We start from the raw sequence: 21,067 nt of genomic DNA, 5'->3' as shown, positions 1-21,067 counted from the left end.
AGAGGATAAGTTCATTAGAGTTACCAGCCTCAGAAATTGCATCCCAAATAAACGTTTCACAGAGTTCAAGTAACAAACACATCTCAACATCAACTTTTCAGAGGAGACTGCATGAATCAGGCCTTCATGGTCAAATTGCTGCAAAGAAACCACTACTAAAGGACACCAATAAGAAGAAGAGACTTGCTTGGCCAAGAAACATGAGCAATGGACATTAGACCGGTGGAGTCCAAATTTGAGATGTTTGGTTCCAACCACCGTCTTTGTGAGACGCAGAGTAGGTGAATGGATGATCTCCGCATGTTTGGTTCCCACCGTGAAGCATGGAAGAGGAGGTGTGATGGTGTGGGGGTGCTTTGCTAGTGACACTGTCTGTGATTTATTTAGAATTCAATGCACACTTAACCAGCATGGCTACCACAGCATTCTGCAGTGATACGCCGTCCCATCTGGTTTGTGCTTTGTGGAACTGCCATTTGTTTTTAAACAAGACAATGACCCAACACACCTCCAGGCTGTGTAATGGCTATTTTACCAATAAGGAGGGTGATGGAGTGCTGCATCAGATGACCTGGCCTCCACATATTTCAACCCTGCAGGCGCTACACAAAATGCAGAAATAAAATATAAAACATGCCTTACCTTTGAGCTTTTTTTGTTGGCACTCCAATATGTCCCATAAACATCACAATTGGTCCTTTTGCTCAATTAATTCCGTCCATATATATCCAAAATGTCAATTTATTTGACGCGTTTGATCCAGAAAAAAACAGCTTCCAAAATGCGCAATGTCACTACAAAGTATTTTAAAAGTTGCCTATAAACATTGCCAAAATATTTCAGACTATTTTTGTAATAAAACTTTAGGTATTTTTAAAGGTTAATAATCGATCAAATTGAATACGGGTCTATCTGTTTTCAATAGAGGACGAGAGGAAACAAACGCTACTTTTCATGCCTTGGCCAACTCTCAACAGTGTTACGCAGTTCCTAGATGGCATACTTCTTCATTGCACAAATGAATAACCTCAACCACATTCCAAAGACTGGTGACATCCAGTGGAAGCGGTAGGAACTGAAAACAGTTCCTACAAAATAGCATTTGCCAATGAGAACTCAGTGAACAGACAGAGACCTAAAAAAAAATATATAATAATCTGAACGGTTAGTCCTCTGGGTTTTGCCTGCTACATAAGTTCTGTTATACTCACAGACATGATTCAAACAGTTGTAGAAACTTCAGTGTTTTCTATCCAAATCTACTAATAATATGCATATCTTATATTCCTGGCATGAGTAGCAGGAAGTTGAAATTGGGCACGCTATTTATCCAAAAGTAAAAATGCTGCCCCCTATACCTTAAGAAGTTAACACTTTTTTGGTTACTACATGATTCCATGTGTTATTTCATTGTTTGGATGTTTTCACTTCTATTCTACAATGTAGAAAATAGAACAAATAAATACAAATCCTTCAATCTGTGCCCAAATGTTTGACTGGTGCTGTATGAAAATGTGTGCAATTTTATCACTTTTCTAGGATGCTTTATTGTTTTCATTGCTTTAGTGGGAAGCTCATCAGAAGTAGACATGCTCATGTTGTTTATATTTGTGCAGGGTGACTTCCTACTAGGGCACACCACCTCTGTGCTAACAGTATACTGTAACTCTGGTTCATAGGCACATAATTACTCCATATAATAGCTGTAGAGGCATTCAGGGCAGTTAGTGGGACACAAATTAAGTTACTTACGTTATCTGCCAACGCCCCCTGGATAATGATCATTTGCTGCAGCATTATGACTACTCAGCGACACAATGGAAGGGATTAACTGTCAACGCAGCCTTGAAATGAGTCCATGAGCCAAGACGATTTTGATGGACTTCGTCATTCTGTTTCCAAAAGGTGTCAAAGTTATCTGTAAAAGTGATTCCAACAGAGCTACAGTAATCTTTTAGCCAGGTGTGTAATGTCAGTAGCCTGCTGAATCTCATACGCGCAGCCCAACGATGGTACAACCTGAAATATTTGGCCACTTTTTGGAATCTTAGTGCTAGAATCAGTTCTTTACAATCCAATTTCATAAGTTCTGAGCTAGCCCTCCTAATGTTGCTTGACCCCACATGGACTACAACAGTGTCAGCTCCTGACATCTGTCGTAGAAAAGTCGGAAGCAGCCTTGTAATGTCTTGTACTTGTGCTCCAGGATAGCACAGGGTTTTTGCTCCGGGATCCATTCATGATTATCTGTAATCATTGTAGCACCCACATTAATGTAGAAGTTTTGAGAAACAGATCATATTCTTATTTACAATAAAGGTGTCTCCTAATTTACTCAATGCATTATTTACCATTCATTTCTATTAGGCACAACATAATCCTAAACATAACCAAAACAAACTGCAAAGGCATCCAACAAGTTTGTAGTCACAAGCTTGATGTAGTCATTGTGTTCTAGGAATATGGGACCAAACACTATATGTAATACACTATAAGTGAATTTGTCCAAATACTTGTGACACCTTCAAATGGGGGTACTAGATGCTTAAAGTGCTTTAATTTCTGAACAGACGATACCCTCAAATAAATGGAGCCATTCTGTACTGTCACCTCATATTAAACATTTGAAAGTTTTAGCTTCGCTGTCCAAATAAATACGTAGGGGAGTGTGTAATTTTTTTAATTTTCTCGGGTAAACATTAGCTCAATCGACATTGAAATTACTAAAACCAAATCGAACCTGTGTAGAAATGATAATGAACCTACATTTATACGCTCTTTACTCTGCCTAACTTGCTAACAGTCAAAAGAAAGTTATATGGTCAGGGAGCGTCAAAAGCAATGGATAGAGGAAATTGATGGCGATTTAAAGATAATCAATGTTAAGTGCGGCCCTTCTGATCTCAAGGAAGCCCGAATGTATGGGATCAATATCATGCCAAATGTATTCGCAAATGTACATCACCAATCCATAAATATAAATCACTTTCCGCAAATGGAAATCACCAATCCACAAATGGAAATCACTTTCCACAAACAAACACCTTTTGATTTGTATTTGTAAATCGAGGGCCTTAAATAAAATGAATGCCATAAAGATTTGCACATAGGAGAGAGATGCGTAAACCTGCAACTCCATATTTGGAAGCACTTAGGTCACCTGACTTTTGTCAGGGATTTGAGTTCTCACGCGTAGACAAGAAGTTCTCGAAAATAAAAAAGTTATTGTAGAAAGTGATTTTGTAGTCGTAGAAAAAGGTTTGTACCCATAGAAAGCAATTTCCATAAATCTCTGGCAGCCTCTCATTTGTCCATGTTGAAGCTTGCCTTTCAAGGTGGCAGAAATTATAGTATGGTAACCATAATATTTTAACCATGTTGTGTAACCATAGTATGTCCAACGTAAATAATCAAAACCCTAGCCCTAGATTATGCTATGTTTGCAACACTATTGCTGTGTACACCCATTTATCACCAAAATATTTGAATTAGCTGGCCAGTGTGATAGCACCACTAAATTGTGAAGGATTTGTCATACATTGTAAGTGATTATAATCCATCCACTGTCTCATGTTGCACAGACGATGAACATTAAGGAGACATAAGTATTCCTGAGGCCTCTAGCCGTTTCCCCAGGAGAGGCATGCAAAAGGTAGAGGGGAGGTGTAGGATATGGGATCAGACTTTGTAACAGTATTGCTTCCGTTCCTCTCCTCGCCCCAACCTGAGCTTGAACCATGGACCATCTGCACACATTAACAAGTCACCCTCGAAGCATCGTTACCCATCGCTCCACAAAAGTGGCTGCCCTTGCAGGGCAAGAGAAACACCTACTTCAAGGTCTCAGAGCGAGTGACGTCACCGATTGAAACGCTATTAACGAGCATCGCTAACTAGCTACCCATTTCACACCGGTTACACTCACCCCCTTCTTTCCGTAGCAACCAGTGATCCAGGTCAACAGCATCAATGGATCAACTTTTTTTCTTCTAATACTAAACACTTTCTACCGTGGTAACTGTGAGAACTTGTCTACGTGTGAGAACTTGTCTTTTTCTTGTCATCAAATCCCTGCCAAAAGTCAGGTGACCTAAGCGCTTCCAAATATGGAGTTGCAGGTTTGCCATATCTGTCATGTTTGCGCATATTTGTCCTATGTTCCATTCAAATCAAACGTATTTATATAGCCCTTCTTACATCAGCTGAAACCCAGCCTAAATCCCAAACAGCAAGCAATGCAGGTGTAGAAGCACGTGGCTAGGAAAAACTCCCTAGAAAGGCCAAAACCTAGGAAGAAACCTAGAGAGGAACCAGGCTATGAGGGGTGGCCAGTCCTCTTCTGGCTGTGCCGGGTGGAGATTATAACAGAAAATGGCCAAGATGTCCAAACGTTCATAAATGACCAGCATGGTCAAATAATAGTAATCACAGTAGTTGTCGAGGGTGCAACAAGTCAGCACCTCAGGAGGAAATGTCAGGTGGCTTGTCATAGTCGATCATTGAGAGTATCAGGCAGAACAGAAACTGGAGCAGCAGCACGGCCAGGTGGACTGGGGACCGCAAGGAGTCATCATGCCAGGTAGTCCTGAGGCATGGCCCGCGGGAGGGAGAGAGAGAGGGAGGGAGGGAATTCATTCACACAGGAGAAATACTCCAGATGTAACAGACTGACCCTAGCCCCCCGACAAAAACTACTGCAGCATAAATACTGGAGGCTGAAACAGGAGGGGTCAAAGGAGACACTGTGGCCCCATCCGATGATACCCTCGGACAGGGCCAAACAGACAGGATATAACCCCACCCACTTTGCCAAAGCACAGCCTCCACACCACTAGAGGGATATCTTCAACCAACTTACCATCCTGAGACAAGGCCGGGTATAGCCCACAAAGATCTCCGCCACAGCACAACCCAAGGGGGGGCTCCAACCCAGACAGGAAGATCACGTCAGTGACTCAACCCACTCAAGTGACGCACCCCTCCTAGGGACGGCATGGAAGATCACAAGTAAGCCAGTGACTCAGCCCCTGTAATAGGGTTAGATGCAGAGAATCCCAGTGGAGAGAGGGGAACCGGCCAGACAGAGACAGCAAGCGCGGTTCGTTGCTCCAGAGCCTCTCCGTTCACCTTCACACTCCTGGGCCAGACTACACTCATAGGACCTACTGAAGAGATGAGTCTTCAATAAAGACTTAAAGGTTGAGACCGAGTCTGCGTCTCTCACATGGGTAGGCAGACCATTCCATTAAAATGGAGCTCTATATGAGTAAGCCCTGCCTCCAGCTGTTTGCTTAGAAATTCTAGGGACAATTAGGAGGCCTGCGTCTTGTGACCGTAGCGTACATGTAGGTATGTACGGCAGGACCAAATCGGAAAGATAGGTAGGAGCAAGCTCATGTAATGCTTTGTAGGTTAGCAGTAAAACCTTGAAATCAGCCCTTGCCACCTGCTATGGCAAGGCCTTCCCTAGGGGAACCCCCTCCCCCCCATTCAGCTGAAAAGGTGGCGCGGGGAATTCAAAAATATTCTTTAGAAATATTTAACTTTCACACATTAGTCCAATACAACAAATGAATGATAAACATCTTGTTAATCTACCCATCATGTCCGATATTTAAAATGTTTTACAGCGAAAACACAACATATATTTATGTTAGACCACCACCAAATCAACAAACAAAAAACACAGCCATTTTTCCCAGCCAAGGATAGTCACAAAAGCAGAATTAGAGATAAAATTAATCACTTTGATAATCTTCAACAGATGACACTCATATGACATGTTACACAATACATGTATGTTTTGTTCGATAATATGCATATTTATATCCACAAATCTCGGTTTACATTGACGCCATGTTCAGAAATGCTTCCAAAATATACGGAGTAATTACAGAGAGCTACGCCAGATAACAGAAATACTCATCATAAACTTTGACGAAAGATACATGTTCTACATATAATTAAAGATACACTGGTGCTTAATGCAACCGCTGTGTCAGATTTTTTTTTAACTTTACGAAAAAAGCCTACCATGCAATAATCTGAGACGGCGCTCAGACGGAAATATATTTCTCCGCCATGTTGGAGTCAACAGAAATACGAAATTACATCATAAATATTCCCTTACCTTTGATGATCTTTCATCAGAATGCAGTGCAAGGAATCCTAGTTCCACAATAAATCGTTGTTTTGTTCCATAATGTCCAATACTAGTGTCCAATTAGCTGCATTTGCTAGCACAAAAGCTAACGCTGGTCCACGAGAACTCGGACGAAAACTTCAAAAATATATATTCCAGGTCGAATAAACTGGTCAAACTAAGTAGAGAATTCATCTTCAGGATGTTATTTTCATATATATCCAATAACGTTCCAACCGGAGCATACGTTTTCATCTGCAGCCAAATGGAACGATGGTGATATCAACAGACAAATGCACAACAGGGAAATTGCATTCTGCCAGGACAGTGACTCATTCCCCTCCCATTCGGTTAAAGTTCACACCAGAGGCTCCATTCCACGTTCTACTGAATGAGGACGTCTAGTGGAAGGCGTAGGAAGTGCTAACAGATCCATATCTTATTTGGAAGTGAAGAGGCGATGACTTAAAATTAGACCCGCATTCAGAATTTCACTTCCTGTTTGCAAGATTGCCTGCCCTATGAGTTCTGTTATACGCACAGACATAATTCAAACAGTTTTAGAAACTTTAGTGTTTTCTATCCAATAGTAATAATAATATGCATATATAGATATATAGATATATAGCAATCTAGGACAGAGTAGGATGCAGTTCACTATGGGCATGCAATTCATCCAAAGTGAAAATACTGCCCCCTATCCCCAACAAGTTAACAGGAAGCCAGTGTAGGGAGGCTAGCACTGGATTAATATGACCAAATTTGTTGGTTCTAGTCAGGAGTCTAGCAGCTGTATTTAGCACTAACTGAAGTTTATTTAGTGCTTTATCCGGGTAGCCGGAAAGTAGAGCATTGCAATAGTCTAACCTAGAAGTAACAAAAGCATGAATAAATTTTTCTGCATCATTTTTGGACAGAAAGTTTCTGATTTTTGCAATGTTACGTAGATGGAAAAAGCTGTCCTTGAAACAGTCTTGATATGTTCGTGAAAAGAGAGATTAGGGTTCAGAGTAACACAGAGGTCCTTCAGTTTTATTTGAGATGACTGTACGACCATCAAGATTGTCAGATTCAACAGAAGATCTCTTTGTTTCTTGGGACCTAGAACAAGCATCTCTGTTGTCCGAGTTTAAAAGTAGAACGTTTGCAGCCATCCACTTCCTTATGTCTGAAACACAGGCTTCTAGGGACGGCAATTTTGGGGCTTCACCATGTTTCATTGAAATGTACAGCTGTGTGTCATCTGCATATCAGTGAAAGTTAACATTGTTTTCGAATGACATCCCCAATAGGTAAAATATATTGTGAAAACAATAGTGGTCCTAAAACGGAACCTTGAGGAACACTGAAATTTACAGTTGATTTGTCAGAGAACAAACCATCTACAGAGACAAAGTGATATCTTTCTGACAGATAAGATCTAAACCAGGCCAGAACTTGTCCGTGTAGACCAATTTGGGTTTCCAATCTCTCCAAAAGAATGTGGTGATCGATGGTATCAAAAGCAGCACTAAGGTCTAGGAGCACGAGGACAGATGCAGAACCTCGGTTTTGACACCATTTAAAAGGTAATTTACTACCTTCACAAGTGCAGTCTCAGTGCTATGATGGGATCTAAAACCAGACTGAAGCATTTCGTATACATTGTTGGTCTTCAGGAAGGCAGTGAGTTACAGCGCAACAGCTTTTTCAAACATTTTAGAGAGCAATGGAGATTCGATATAGGCCGATCGTTTTTTATATTTTCTGGTAGGCTTGATTACCAACAACGAAGAGACAGTGTTCAGGGAGGAGGTGAGGGCCCTCGGAGTGTGGTGTCAGGACAGTAACCTCACACTCAACGTCAACAAAACAAAGGAGATGATCGTGGACTTCAGGAAACAGCGGAGGGAGCACCCCCCTATCCACATCGACGGCACAGTAGTGGAGAAGGTGGGAAGTTTTTAGTTCCTCAGCGTACACATCACGGACAAACTGAAATGGTCCACCCACACAGACAAAGTGGTGAAGAAGGCGCAACATCGCCTCGTCAACCTCTGGAGGCTGAAGAAATTTGGCTTGTCACCAAAAACACTCACAAACGTTTACAGATGCTCAATCGAGAGCATCCTGTCAGGCTGTTTCACCTCCTGGTACGACAACTGCTCTGCCCACAACCAAAAGGCTCTCCAGAGGGTAGTGAGGTCTGCACAACGCATCACTGGGGACAAACTACCTGCCCTCCAGGACACCTACACCACCCGATGTCACAGGAAGGCCAAAAAGATCATCAAGGACAACCACCAAGGACAACTGTAGTGTGGAATGGACCCAGTATGAATAAATCTGGTGTTTAGGAATGATGTTGCTCTACATCCTAATGGACATTGCTCACCAACTACACACTGCCTGTTCACCCCACTTTCATCCAGAAGGCGCGGTCAGTACAGGTGCATCAAAGCTGAGACCGAGAGACTGAAGAACGGCTTCTTTCTCAAGGCCATCAGACTGTTAGACAGCCATCATTGAGTGACTGCTGCCAACATACTAACTCAAATCTCTAGCCACTTTAATAATTTAAAATTGCATGTAATAAATGTATCACTAGTCACTTTAAACAATGCCACTGTATATAATGTTTACATACCCACATTACTCATCTCATATGTAAATACTGTATACCATCTACTCCATCTTGCCTATGCCGTTTGGCCATCGCTCTTCCATATGTTCTTATTCATTCCTTGTTAGATATTACTGCATGGTTGGAACTAGAAGCACAAGCGTTTTGCTACACTCACATTAACATCTGCTAACCATGTGTATGTGACAAATAACATTTGATTTGATTTGAATAATTATTCTGATAAAGGAAAAGTAACTTTTCTTACAAAATAGAGGCATAAAACGACAAAACAAAGGTTTTACAGTGTGGAAATGATAACGAATGCGTGAAGGATATGCAGAAATAGATAAATGCAGAAACATATTTTTGGTTAAAGTTTGATTAAACAGTATAAAACAATCAGAAGAGCAAAACCCCATTAAAACCACTTACAATGTATTTGTTCCCACCCTTATGAAGCATATTTAGAACTTTTATTATTCAAATACATAAAATACTGTAAAAAATGTGAAAATATTGATGTGCTGAATGCGTTTGTCCCTCCTTTAACTACTAACCATTGGAATGCCTTTATTAACAAATCACCCCTACCTCCAGCTACAAAAACAATTATTGTTGTTAAATAAACAAATACCCTAACTTGTGTGTTGTGTGTGTGTGTGTGTGTGTGTGCTTGCGCGCCGTCTGTGTGTGCTCTACAGGTGAGCCCAGGTTCCGTCCGGAGGCCAATCGTCGTTTCCTGACCTACGTCCAGGAGGAGCCAGATGACGCCAACGGCTACTTCAACCTGGGCATGCTGGCCATGGACGCCAACGAGAACACTGCGGCCGAGCGCTGGATGAGGGAGGCCATCCGTCTACAGACAGGCTTCCGTAGCGCCCTCTTCAATCTGGCCCTGCTCTACTCGCAGTCCCGACGGGAGCTGGATGCCCTGCCTGTATTAGATGAGCTGCTACGCCACCATCCAGAGCATGTTAAAGGTTTGATTCTCAAGGGGGATATCCTGATGAACCACAAGAAGGACACCCAGGGGGCCAAGGTCTGCTTCCAGAGAATCCTCAGTATGGACCCCACCAACGTGCAGGGGAAACACAACCTATGTGTGGTCTACTTTGAGGAGCGAGACCTGCCGAGAGCGGAGCGGTGCCTGGAGGAAACGCTGGCCCTGGCACCCCATGAGGAGTATGTGCGTCGCCACCTGGGCATCGTGCGCGGTAAGATGGCCGCCATGTCCGTGGCAGGGCAGCCGCTGAGCCCAGCGTCAGCAGAGGGCGCAGCTACGCCATCCATGAAGGAGGAAAAGAAAGGGGGAGGAGGAAAGGAAGAGGAGGAAGGGAGGGGAGCCACTGGCAGTGCTGGGGCCGGGAGTAAGAAGAATGTACGGAAATCCTCCTCGGCAGAAAGCCTTAGTGGCAACATCCAGTCAGAGCTTCTTGACGATGGCCAGGCTGATAAGCAGCAGCGGACTAAGAGCAAATCCACAAAAGAGATTAAAGACATAGAAAAGAAACGGGCGGCCGCCTTGAAGAGACTGGAGGAGATTGAGCGCATATTAAGCGGTGATTAACCTTGTTATTTACCGCAGTGCAGGACTACTTTTTGGTAGAGCTAGTTACAGCTCCTGAATCACAGATGTGATGCGTCCCAAATGGCACCCTATTCCCTATATCAGCAGGCAAGGCCCCTTGCACCACTTTTGACCAGGGCCCATAGGGTAGTAGCCCATAGTAGTGCACTATATAATAATTAGGGTGGCATTTCGGACACAGCCATAAAGATGTTTTGGTTTTCATGAACAAATGCCCTCCTCATTTCATCATGCATGCTTTAACTCCTTTGATTGTTCGTTTGTTTTGTTTATCATGTTTACAGGCTGCCCTACCTTCTGCGTTCCCTTACAGGCTGCCCTACCTGCTGCGTTCCCTTACAGGCTGCCCTACCTGCTGTGTCCCTTTTATTTTAACACCATTGCAAAAATCTAAAAGGGATTTATTTTTTTTGCACAGCACAAGAAAAGCACAGTTTTTTTTTTTAAATCTTCACTACAGGTGCAAAACCCTATGTGTTGTTTTTTTCTGAATGGCATTTTATCGTATGCTAATTATTTATGCTTGTTTGATTTGCTACGTTTACTAGCCTACTTGTTGATCACTGGATTTTATTAGATTTTTGTGTAACTCACTCACTTTTTTTTTTAAAGGAATGATTGCATCACAAACAATTAAAGGAAATGACTTAAAGGAAATGACATAAAGAACACCTCATGGCCCACTTCAGGCAGGCAGGATCTCTGTATGTTGTATGCATCTCCAAATAACCCATTACTACAGCTGCTGCACCTGCATATTATACTACATTACACCCCACGGTGCAGACAGACGCCAAGCCCCGCCTCCTCTGACATCTTCCACTTACTATTTTCTCTTATTGATCTCACCCTGTGCTTCCTGATTTCCATGCAGTCAGTGTTGCTTTGCTCATAGCACAGCCCTTATCTTACAGTGATGCCATTTGGAGCTGTTGTTTCATTCAACCCCCACACACACACCTACCCACACACACCAACCGACCCGCCACAAGACAGGTGTATGGTTTCCTGTTTGTTGCCTCAGAGCATATTAGTCTTCACGTATCATACTGTATATCTTATTTCAGTAATAACAGCATTGTTTGTGTGAGGATTAACATATGCTCCCCCCTCCTCAACCCTCTCTCCCCTCCTCCACCCTCTTCACCTCTCTCCACCTCTTTCCTCACCCCATGTTCTTCCTCAAGCTGTGCCATGTGTTGTTTCTCATTTACACCAGAAGATTCCTCTCTCAATGAGAGATGATTTCACAGCACACTTCTTGTACTGAACTAGGCCCATTTTTTCAAAAGCATTTTAAGGCTAAGTTCCTTAGAACAAGAGTAAAAGAAAGAGGATTCTATCTCCTTCTGTAGCTCACATCGTTGACCTTGTCCTCTCTCTCGCGCACACTCTCGCCCTCTTTCTCGCTTTCTCTCTCTCCATCTCATGAACATCAAGTCTAACACATACAGTGAATGTAATAAATATCACTAGATTTTCCCACACTCGTCTTGCTCTTGCGCTCATCTGCAACCATCTGAATAATGTTTTTTCAACAGTGGATTGCGCTACCTTTTGATGCTATCTTGATTTTCTTTGGCTGTCATTCTCATGGACACGAAGATTGTCGTTGAGTTGGAACTACCTGGAATGTCATGAGGAAACAAAAAGCGATTATTCCAGCCTATTGTTGTTTAGCTTTTACAACCTTATTTAACCCCTCAGTGTACTGTGATCTTTGTATCCTGGTGATTAGTTACATACAGATACTGTCATGTGCAGTGTCAATCTGTTCCTTTCTCTTCACGCTAACTAAATGATGACTGTGTGTCCATCTGTTCATCAACCATTTCTGTCCGTAACCATTACTCAAATGGAAAATCTGGTAACAACAAATGAGAAACATTGTCAGTGTAATATGATGGTTGGCCTGGGGCCTACGCCACAGGTATGACCCCTTAACTCTAAAAGCATTTTCAACATGATAATTCATTACTTATCATTGAGCTCCTAAAAAAATAACGTATTGTGCTAGTTAGTGTGTGTACAGATGCATGTACATGTTTTACATGCACTGTAAGCTCTAAGTACTGTCATTGTTTGCCACTTGAAATATATGGTACGTTTAGCATAGCTATCTTTTATCATGCAATACAAGTGCTCTGAAAGTGTTACAATTGTAATCAATCAAGAGTGTTGAAAACATACCTTTAAAGAACTGTCTCGCCTGTAATGGTATCAGTTGTACAGAGGACATTAGTCAATCAGCCACTAAGATAGCCAACTAACATTTCAAATATTTTTAATCACCATATTTATCACTTTGGTCCTACATATGTTCACCTGTAATTTAATTGATACATTAATCATTTTTCATTGAACTACATTATTTTGTATGGTAACCAAAAACACTTACATTTTTAAAGCTATATCCCTTTTTGTAATAGCAGCCCAGATGTTGTGTTGACTCCTGGGTGAGTGATGGTAGTGGAGGGTTCAGGGTTGTGTTGACTCCTGGGTGGGTGATGGTAGTGGAGGGTTCAGGGTTGTGTTGACTCATGGGTGGGTGATGGTAGTGGAGGGTTCAGGGTTGTGGTTTTCAAATAAAGGCTGTTTACTTTATGACTGCATCTCACCTCTACATGTGTAATTTTTTGGTAACAGCTTGTCTCCCTAGGCAGACCAGTTGCCTTCCACATTAAGAATGTTCTGGCATACCTAGGTCTGGGGTTTCTGAAACTAGCTAACAGGATGTGCTACAGATGGACTGAGGTATAAAAAAAATTGTATGGTCACATTACACCAGTGGTAGCACCAGGGAATTCTCACTGTGCCTAGACCTGCCTCCTCTGACAGCTTGGTCATTGAGTAGGGGTGGTTGTATTATGCATGCATGTAGTAATACATTCTTCTTGGGAGTGCTAGACGTATTCATGAGGGAGCTTCATCTCCTAGCAGGCCTCTCCCTGGAGCCACCCATGCACTACACAGGCCCAGACCAGAAACAACTCCTAGTAGGCCTCTCCCTGGAGCCACCCATGCACTACACAGGCCTAGACTAGAAACATCTCCTAGCAGGCCTCTCCCTGGAGCCACCCATGCACTACACAGGCCTAGTCCAGAAACAACTCCTAGCAGGCCTCTCCCTGGAGCCACCCATGCACTACACAGGCCTAGTCCAGAAACATCTCATAGCAGGCCTCTCCCTGGAGCCACCCATGCACTACACAGGCCCAGACCAGAAACAACTCCTAGCAGGCCTCTCCCTGGAGCCACCCATGCACTACACAGGCCTAGACTAGAAACATCTAGCAGGCCTCTCCCTGGAGCCACCCATGCACTACACAGGCCTAGTCCAGAAACAACTCCTAGCAGGCCTCTCCCTGGAGCCACCCATGCACTACACAGGCCTAGTCCAGAAACAACTCCTAGCAGGCCTCTCCCTGGAGCCACCCATGCACTACACAGGCCTAGACCAGAAACAACTCCTAGCCCTCATTTCTGGCACCAGTCCCTCGGCACTTCATGTAGTAATATGGTAGCAGCTCAACCTTGTTCTCTGATTTCAGCGCTGTTTTTATCAGTGGGAGGTAAGGTTACAGTACACAATATCATTAGGATTAATGATTAAATCAATCAATCTTTTATTAATATTAAGGTAGGTTAGATAAAATTTGATTACATGCTCAGGCTCCAACCTGATTAGGGTGGAAGCAGTGAGGTAACACGGCACATTGCTGTACCCTTAACTCTTACTGTTTGGCTCAGTTTCAAACCCACTTCCTCTTGAGTCTAGTCCCACCTACTAAGTCAATTGGCACTCAACGTGATGTATTTCTGGTATAGGAGGCAAGGGTGCAAGGTAGACCACTGCGGTGGTGGAATGACAATAAGGACGTAGGCAGACAGATATAGTGCTTTCCCATGCAACTGAAGACCTTTGCTTACAAAGTGAGAAATAAGCTTTATAATAACTTACAACGAACAGGATGACGAATTGTACATCAATCAGTGAGTAACAGAAATGTATACCCAACCACCATCCTCTCTGATTAAGATTGAGGGAGTTTTACATCCAAGGTACTATGTACCGTCCCACAGAATATTGGTACCTGATAATGAAGGCTGATAATGTTTTGTGTGCATAATCCCATTATATGAATAGCTAATTGGATTTATTCCTTTTCCTGTTGCTTAAAGGGGTATCCAGACTAGACCAAAATCACCTCATCCACTTACCACGTGCCCATGTAAACAATAAAGGCTTATAACCAGGGTAGGAACTGCTGCAACATGACCATGATGTTGAATAATGGTTTCTTCACATTATGTAATATGAATAAACAGTTGAAAACATTGTTCGGTTTGACACGTTAGAACGTTTAAATGGGAATGGAAATCTACACAGTGATAAAGAGGAATTCATAAAATCCTCACATGGGAACAGTAGTTAGTTGCATGGATAATTTTTCAACATTGCATTTCAATGGTATTAGCCTGGATATCGTGCTCTATGTGTATTTTAGCTCCATTTAAGCAGATTTTAACTGTCAGGGCCTTGATGGTTTTAAATGTCATACTTTGACCATATATCATGGAAATTCTTTCAGGTTCCACAACGCAGCATCATCCTTCCAAATCAAAATCGAACCAAATCAGTTTATTGGCCGCATACGCAGATAGAGGGAGCAGCGACATGCTTACGTTACTAGCTCCTAACAATGCAGTAAAATGTTAACAAGCACACAAATAATATTTTTAAACTAAAAGTAATACATCTTGAAATGTCGTAACGAATCCAACTAACCCAAATAGCACTGTAACATAAATCCAAATGCAATCTATACATATATACACCGGATGAATTCACACAAGATATACTAAGAATGATATGTACAGCAGTAGATATATTAGACTGACAGAATAATCTAGTATATCCATAAATATGTGGTGAGTATAAGCAGTGTAATTAAATGAGCTACATCCACAATACAGTATTTAAACACACAGCACAAAACCCCCATGGGAAACTTGATAGAATTGCAGGAACTTCACTTCCGGACAAGAGTCCAAGGACACAAAGACATGGAATACATTTTTATTTAAAAAACATTGTAATGTCGGAACGAATCCAATTAACTCAAATAGCACTGTAACACCAATCCAATTAACTCAAATAGCACTGTAACACCAATCCAATTAACTCAAATAGCACTGTAACACCAATCCAATTAACTCAAATATCACTAACACCATTCCAATTAACTCAAATAGCACTGTAACACCAATCCAATTAACCCAAAAAGAACGGCAACAGTAATCAAATTAACCCATATAGCACTGTAACAGTAATCAAATTAACCCATATAGCACTGTAACAGTAATCAAATTAACCCATATAGCACTGTAACAGTAATCAAATTAACCCATATAGCACTGTAACAGTAATCAAATTAACCCATATAGCACTGTAACACCAATCCAATTAACTCAAATAGCACTGTAACACCAATCCAATTAACTCAAATAGCACTGTAACACCAATCCAATTAACGCATATAGCACTGTAACACCAATCCAATTAACTCAAATAGCACTGTAACACCAATCCAATTAACTCAAATAGCACTGTAACACCAATCCAATTAACTCAAATAGCACTGTAACACCAATCCAATTAACTCAAATAGCACTGTAACACCAATCCAATTAACTCAAATATCACTAACACCATTCCAATTAACTCAAATAGCACTGTAACACCATTCCAATTAACTCAAATAGCACTGTAACACCAATCCAATTAACTCAAATAGCACTGTAACACCAATCCAATTAACTCATATAGCACTGTAACACCAATCCAATTAACTCAAATAGCACTGTAACACCAATCCAATTAACTCAAATAGCACTGTAACACCAATCCAATTAACTCAAATAGCACTGTAACACCAATCCAATTAACTCAAATATCACTAACACCATTCCAATTAACTCAAATAGCACTGTAACACCATTCCAATTAACTCAAATAGCACTGTAACACCAATCCAATTAACTCAAATAGCACTGTAACACCAATCCAATTAACTCATATAGCACTGTAACACCAATCCAATTAACTCAAATAGCACTGTAACACCATTCCAATTAACTCAAATAGCACTGTAACACCATTCCAATTAACTCAAATAGCACTGTAACACCAATCCAATTAACTCAAATAGCACTGTAACACCAATCCAATTAACTCATATAGCACTGTAACACCAATCCAATTAACTCAAATAGCACTGTAACACCAATCCAATTAACCCAAAAAGAACGGCAACAGTAATCAAATTAACCCATATAGCACTGTAACAGTAATCAAATTAACCCATATAGCACTGCAGCAGTAATCAAATTAACCCATATAGCACTGTAACAGTAATCAAATTAACCCATATAGCGCTGCAACAGTAATCAAATTAACCCATATAGCACTGTAACAGTAATCAAATTAACCCATATAGCGCTGCAACAGTAATCAAATTAACCCATATAGCACTGTAACAGTAATCAAAATGCAATCTATACGTACGGTGTTTTCGGAAAGTATTCAGAACCCTTGATTTTACGTTTACGTTTACAGCCTTATTCTAAAATGTATTACGGTTATCCCTCATCTATCTACACACAACATCCCATAATGATGAAGTGATTTTTTTGTTGAAATTTTAGCAAATGTATAAATAAAAATATACAATACCGTTCAAAAGTTTTGGGTCACTTAGAAATGTCCTTGTTTTCCATGAAAACATACATGAAATGAGTTGCAAAATGAATAGGAAATATAGTCGAGCCATTTTTATTTATGTATTTATTTCACCTCTATTCATCTTTATTCACCTTTATACGTAAACAAGGTTATAAATAATGATTTTTAATTGTTATAATAATTGTGTCCTTCGAACTTTGCTTTCGTCAAAGAATCCTCCTTTTGCAGCAATTACAGCCTTGCAGACCTTTGGCATTCTAGTTGTCAATTTGTTGAAGTAATCTGAAGAGATTTCACCCCATGCTTCCTGAAGCACCTCCCACAAGTTGGATTGGTTTGATGGGCACTTCTTACGTACCATACGGTCAAACTGCTCCCACAACAGCTCAAGGGTTGAGATCCGGTGACTTTCCTCCATTATAGACGGTATACCAGCTGACTGCTTCTTCCCTAAATAGTTCTTGCATAGTTTGGCGCTGTGCTTTGGGTCATTGTCCTGTTGTAGGAGGAAATTGCCTCCAATTAAGCACTGTCCACAGGGTATAGTATTGCATGGCTTTGCGAAATGGAGTGATAGCCTTCCTTCTTCTTCCCTTTTATCCTGTACAAATCTCCCACTTTACCACCACCAAAGCACCCCCAGACCATCACATTGCCTCCACCATGCTTGACAGATGGCACTCAAGCACTCCTCCAGCATCTTTTCATTTGGTCTGCGTCTCACAAATGTTCTTTCTGTTTTTCAAACTAGACACTAGACTCTAATGTTCAGTTTTGGCCAAAAGTTTTTAGAATGACACATATTAATTTTCACAAAGTCTGCTGCCCCAGTTTGTATGATGGCAATTTGCAAATACTCCAGAGTGTTATGAAAAGTGATCAGATGAATTGCGATTTCCCTCTTTGCCATGCAAATTAACTGAATCCCATAAAAACATTTCCACTGCATTTCAGCCCTGCCACAAAAGGACCAGCTGACATCATGTCAGTGATTCTCTCGTTAACACACAGTGAGTGTTGACGAGGACAAGGCTGGAGATCACTTTGTCATGCTGATTGAGTTCGAATAACAGACTGGAAGCTTCAAAAGAAGGGTGGTGCTTGGAATCATTGTTCTTCCTCTGTCAAACATGGTTACCTGCAAGGAAACACGTGCCGTCATCATTGCTTTGCACAAAAAGGGCTTCACAGGCAAGAATATTGCTGCCAGTAAGATTGCACCTAAATCAACCATTTATCAGATTATCAAGAACTTCAAGGATTGCAGTTCAATTGTTGTGAAGAAGGCTTTAGGGTGCCCAAGAAAGTCCAGCAAACGCCAGGACCACCTCCTAAAGTTGATTCAGCTGCGGGATCGGGGCCGCACCAGTACAGAGCTTGCTCAAGAATGGCAGCAGGCAGGTGTGAGTGCATCTGCACGCAGTGAGGCAAAGACTTTTGTAGGATGGCCTGGTGTCAAGAAGGGCAGCAAAGAAGCCACTTCTCTCCAGGAAAAACATCAGGGACAGACTGCTATTCTGCAAAAGGTACAGGGATTGGACTACTGAGGACTGGGGTAAAGTCATTTCTCTGATGAATCCCCTTTCCGATTGTTTGGGCATCTGGAAAAAAGCTTGTCCGGAGAAGACGAGGTGAGCGCTAAGTGGCTCGGGGAACAAAACATCAATATTTTGGGTCGATGGCCAGGAAACTCCCCAGACCTTAATCCCGTTGAGAACTTGTGGTCAATCCTCAAGAGGCGGTTGGACAAACAAAACCCCACAAATTCTGACAAACTCCAAACATTGATTATGCAAGAATGGGCTGCCATCAGTCAGGATGTGGCCCAGAAGTAAATTGACAGCATGCCAGGGCGGATTGCAGAGATCTTGAAAAAGAAGGGTCAACACTGCAAATATTGACTCTTTGTAATTGACACTTATGAAATGCTTGTAATTATACTTCAGAATTCCATAGTAACATCTGACAAAATTATCTAAAGACACTGAAGCAGCAAACTTTGTGGAAATCCGTATTTGTGTCATTCTCAAAACTTTAGGCCACGACTGTACTTGTCCTCTTGCTCAGTTGTCCACCAGGGCCTTCTACTCTATTATTTTCTGGTTAGAGCCCGTTTGCGCTGTTCTGTGATGGGAGTAGTACACAGCATTGTACGAGATCTTCAGTTTCTTGGCAATTTCTCACATGGTATAGCCTTCATTTCTCAGAACAAGAATAGACGTGTTTCAGAAGAAAGTACTTTGTTTCTTGCCCTTTTGAACATGTAATCGGTACTCAACTAGTGTAAAGGCGGCCAGTTTTATTGCTTCTTTAATCAGCACAACAGTTTTCAGCTGTGCTAACATAATTGCAAAATTGTTTTCTAATGATTAATTAGTATTTTAAAATGATAAACTTGGAGTAGCTAATACAACGTGCCATTGGAACACAGGAGGGATGGTTGCTGATAATGGGCCTCTGTACGCCTATGTAGATATTCCATTAAAAATCTGCCGTTTCCAGCTACAATAGTCATTTACAGCATTAACAAGGTCTACACTGTATTTCTGATCAATTTGATGTTATTTTAATGGACAAAAAATGTGCTTTTCTTTCAAAACAATGACATTTCTAAGTGACCCCAAACTTTTGAACAGTGGTGTAAATATAAATGTTTGTGAATTGTGTGTGTGGTTGGTATATGAATAGAAAAGGTGTGTATTAATCAGTAGTTATATGTATAGAATGAGCCATTACTAGAATACAGTAAGTACATATGAAGTTGGTAAAATAGTATGTAAACTTTATTTAAGTGTCCAGTGTTTAATGACCATGTCTCTCTTTCAAGAAAGCCAGCTAGTAACAGTGACTAAGGTTCAGGGAAGGGTTTCTGGGCAGAGCCCAGCTTGTGATGACTGTTTAACAGTCTGATGGCCTGGAGATAGAAGCTGTTCATCAGTCTCTCTGCTCCAGCTTTGAACCACCTGTGCTGTCTCTGTGCCTTCTTGATGTTGTTTAGGTGCATACGGTCTTTGATGATCTTCTTTGCCTTCCTGTGGCACCGGGTGTTGTAAATGTCCTGGAGGGCAGGCAGTGTGCCCTCGATGATGCTCAAGAGGTAAATCAAACACACCCTGTATACTTGAAAGAGCGTTTCAACATCCTTTCTCATGTGAATTAAGTTGTTTGCATGCATGAAGGATGTGGTTAAAAGACTGCTCTGATTTCATTAGATGGCTAATGGTTACATTTGAATTATCTTTACTTGTTCTCTACTGTGATTTCATAAATGGCTAATGCTTCTCTAATGTTCTACTGTGATTTTAAGTCTGCCTATGTGTGCGTTTATGAGCGTACGTGTTCATGGGTGATGACGATAGCTGACTGCCAATTGAGCAACAGTCCAGATGGCCTGAGATGATGCTCAGATGCCAAGGGGAGATTGTTATTGCTCTGGCATTTGATCACAGCACTATAATGTGATTACATCCATGTGATCGGACCATCTATTTTAACATTGAATTATAGGCTCAATGAATCTCTTGTCATCCTACCTTATTAGCTTTTAAATGCCTACGCTTTGTGCATTCTTGAGCCAGTCTGTGCCCCAAAGACATGGAGATAGAGATCTATGAGAATACATATAATGGAAGACTGTTTGTATTGTTAGCTGTTGCTCTTTCTTACATGGTGTACTTCCTCTTAAGACTCTATATTTGTCCTGACTTAGTAGAGTTAGAATGATGCTGCTTTCCCCTCTTCCTCTACTGTGAACGGTTCCTTTTTATTAACTGTGGGGTTCGAGCCCTGAATGCTGATTGACTGACAGCCATATCAGACCGTATACCACAGGTTTGTCAAAACATTTATTTTTACTGCTGTAATTACGTTGGTAACCCGTTTATAATAGCAATAAGGCACCTCAGGGGTTTGTGGTATATGGCCAATATACCACAGCTAATGGCTGTATCCAGGCATTCCGTGTTGCGTCGTGCATGAGAACAGCTC

The 21,067-nt window shown here is 41.4% G+C and overlaps 1 protein-coding gene across 1 annotated transcript in view; it reads left to right on the top strand.

Moving 5' to 3' along the window:
• The window catches only part of tmtc3 (transmembrane O-mannosyltransferase targeting cadherins 3), a 111,311-nt gene extending 98,364 nt beyond the window's left edge, over positions 1-12,947 (top strand). Inside the window, exon 14 of the mRNA XM_021576723.3 lies at positions 9,449-12,947. Within this exon, the coding sequence (XP_021432398.2) occupies positions 9,449-10,314 (866 nt within the window). The 3' untranslated portion in view covers positions 10,315-12,947. The remainder of the gene's footprint in view (positions 1-9,448) is intronic.
• The last annotated feature ends 8,120 nt before the right edge of the window (positions 12,948-21,067 follow it).

Source organism: Oncorhynchus mykiss, chromosome 2 (genome assembly GCF_057628025.1).
Source record: "Oncorhynchus mykiss isolate SJ-2025 chromosome 2, ASM5762802v1, whole genome shotgun sequence".
Classification (NCBI taxonomy): domain Eukaryota; kingdom Metazoa; phylum Chordata; class Actinopteri; order Salmoniformes; family Salmonidae; genus Oncorhynchus; species Oncorhynchus mykiss.
The sequence above is the reverse complement of the archived record's forward strand: the minus strand, read 5'-3'. Positions and strand labels throughout refer to the sequence as shown.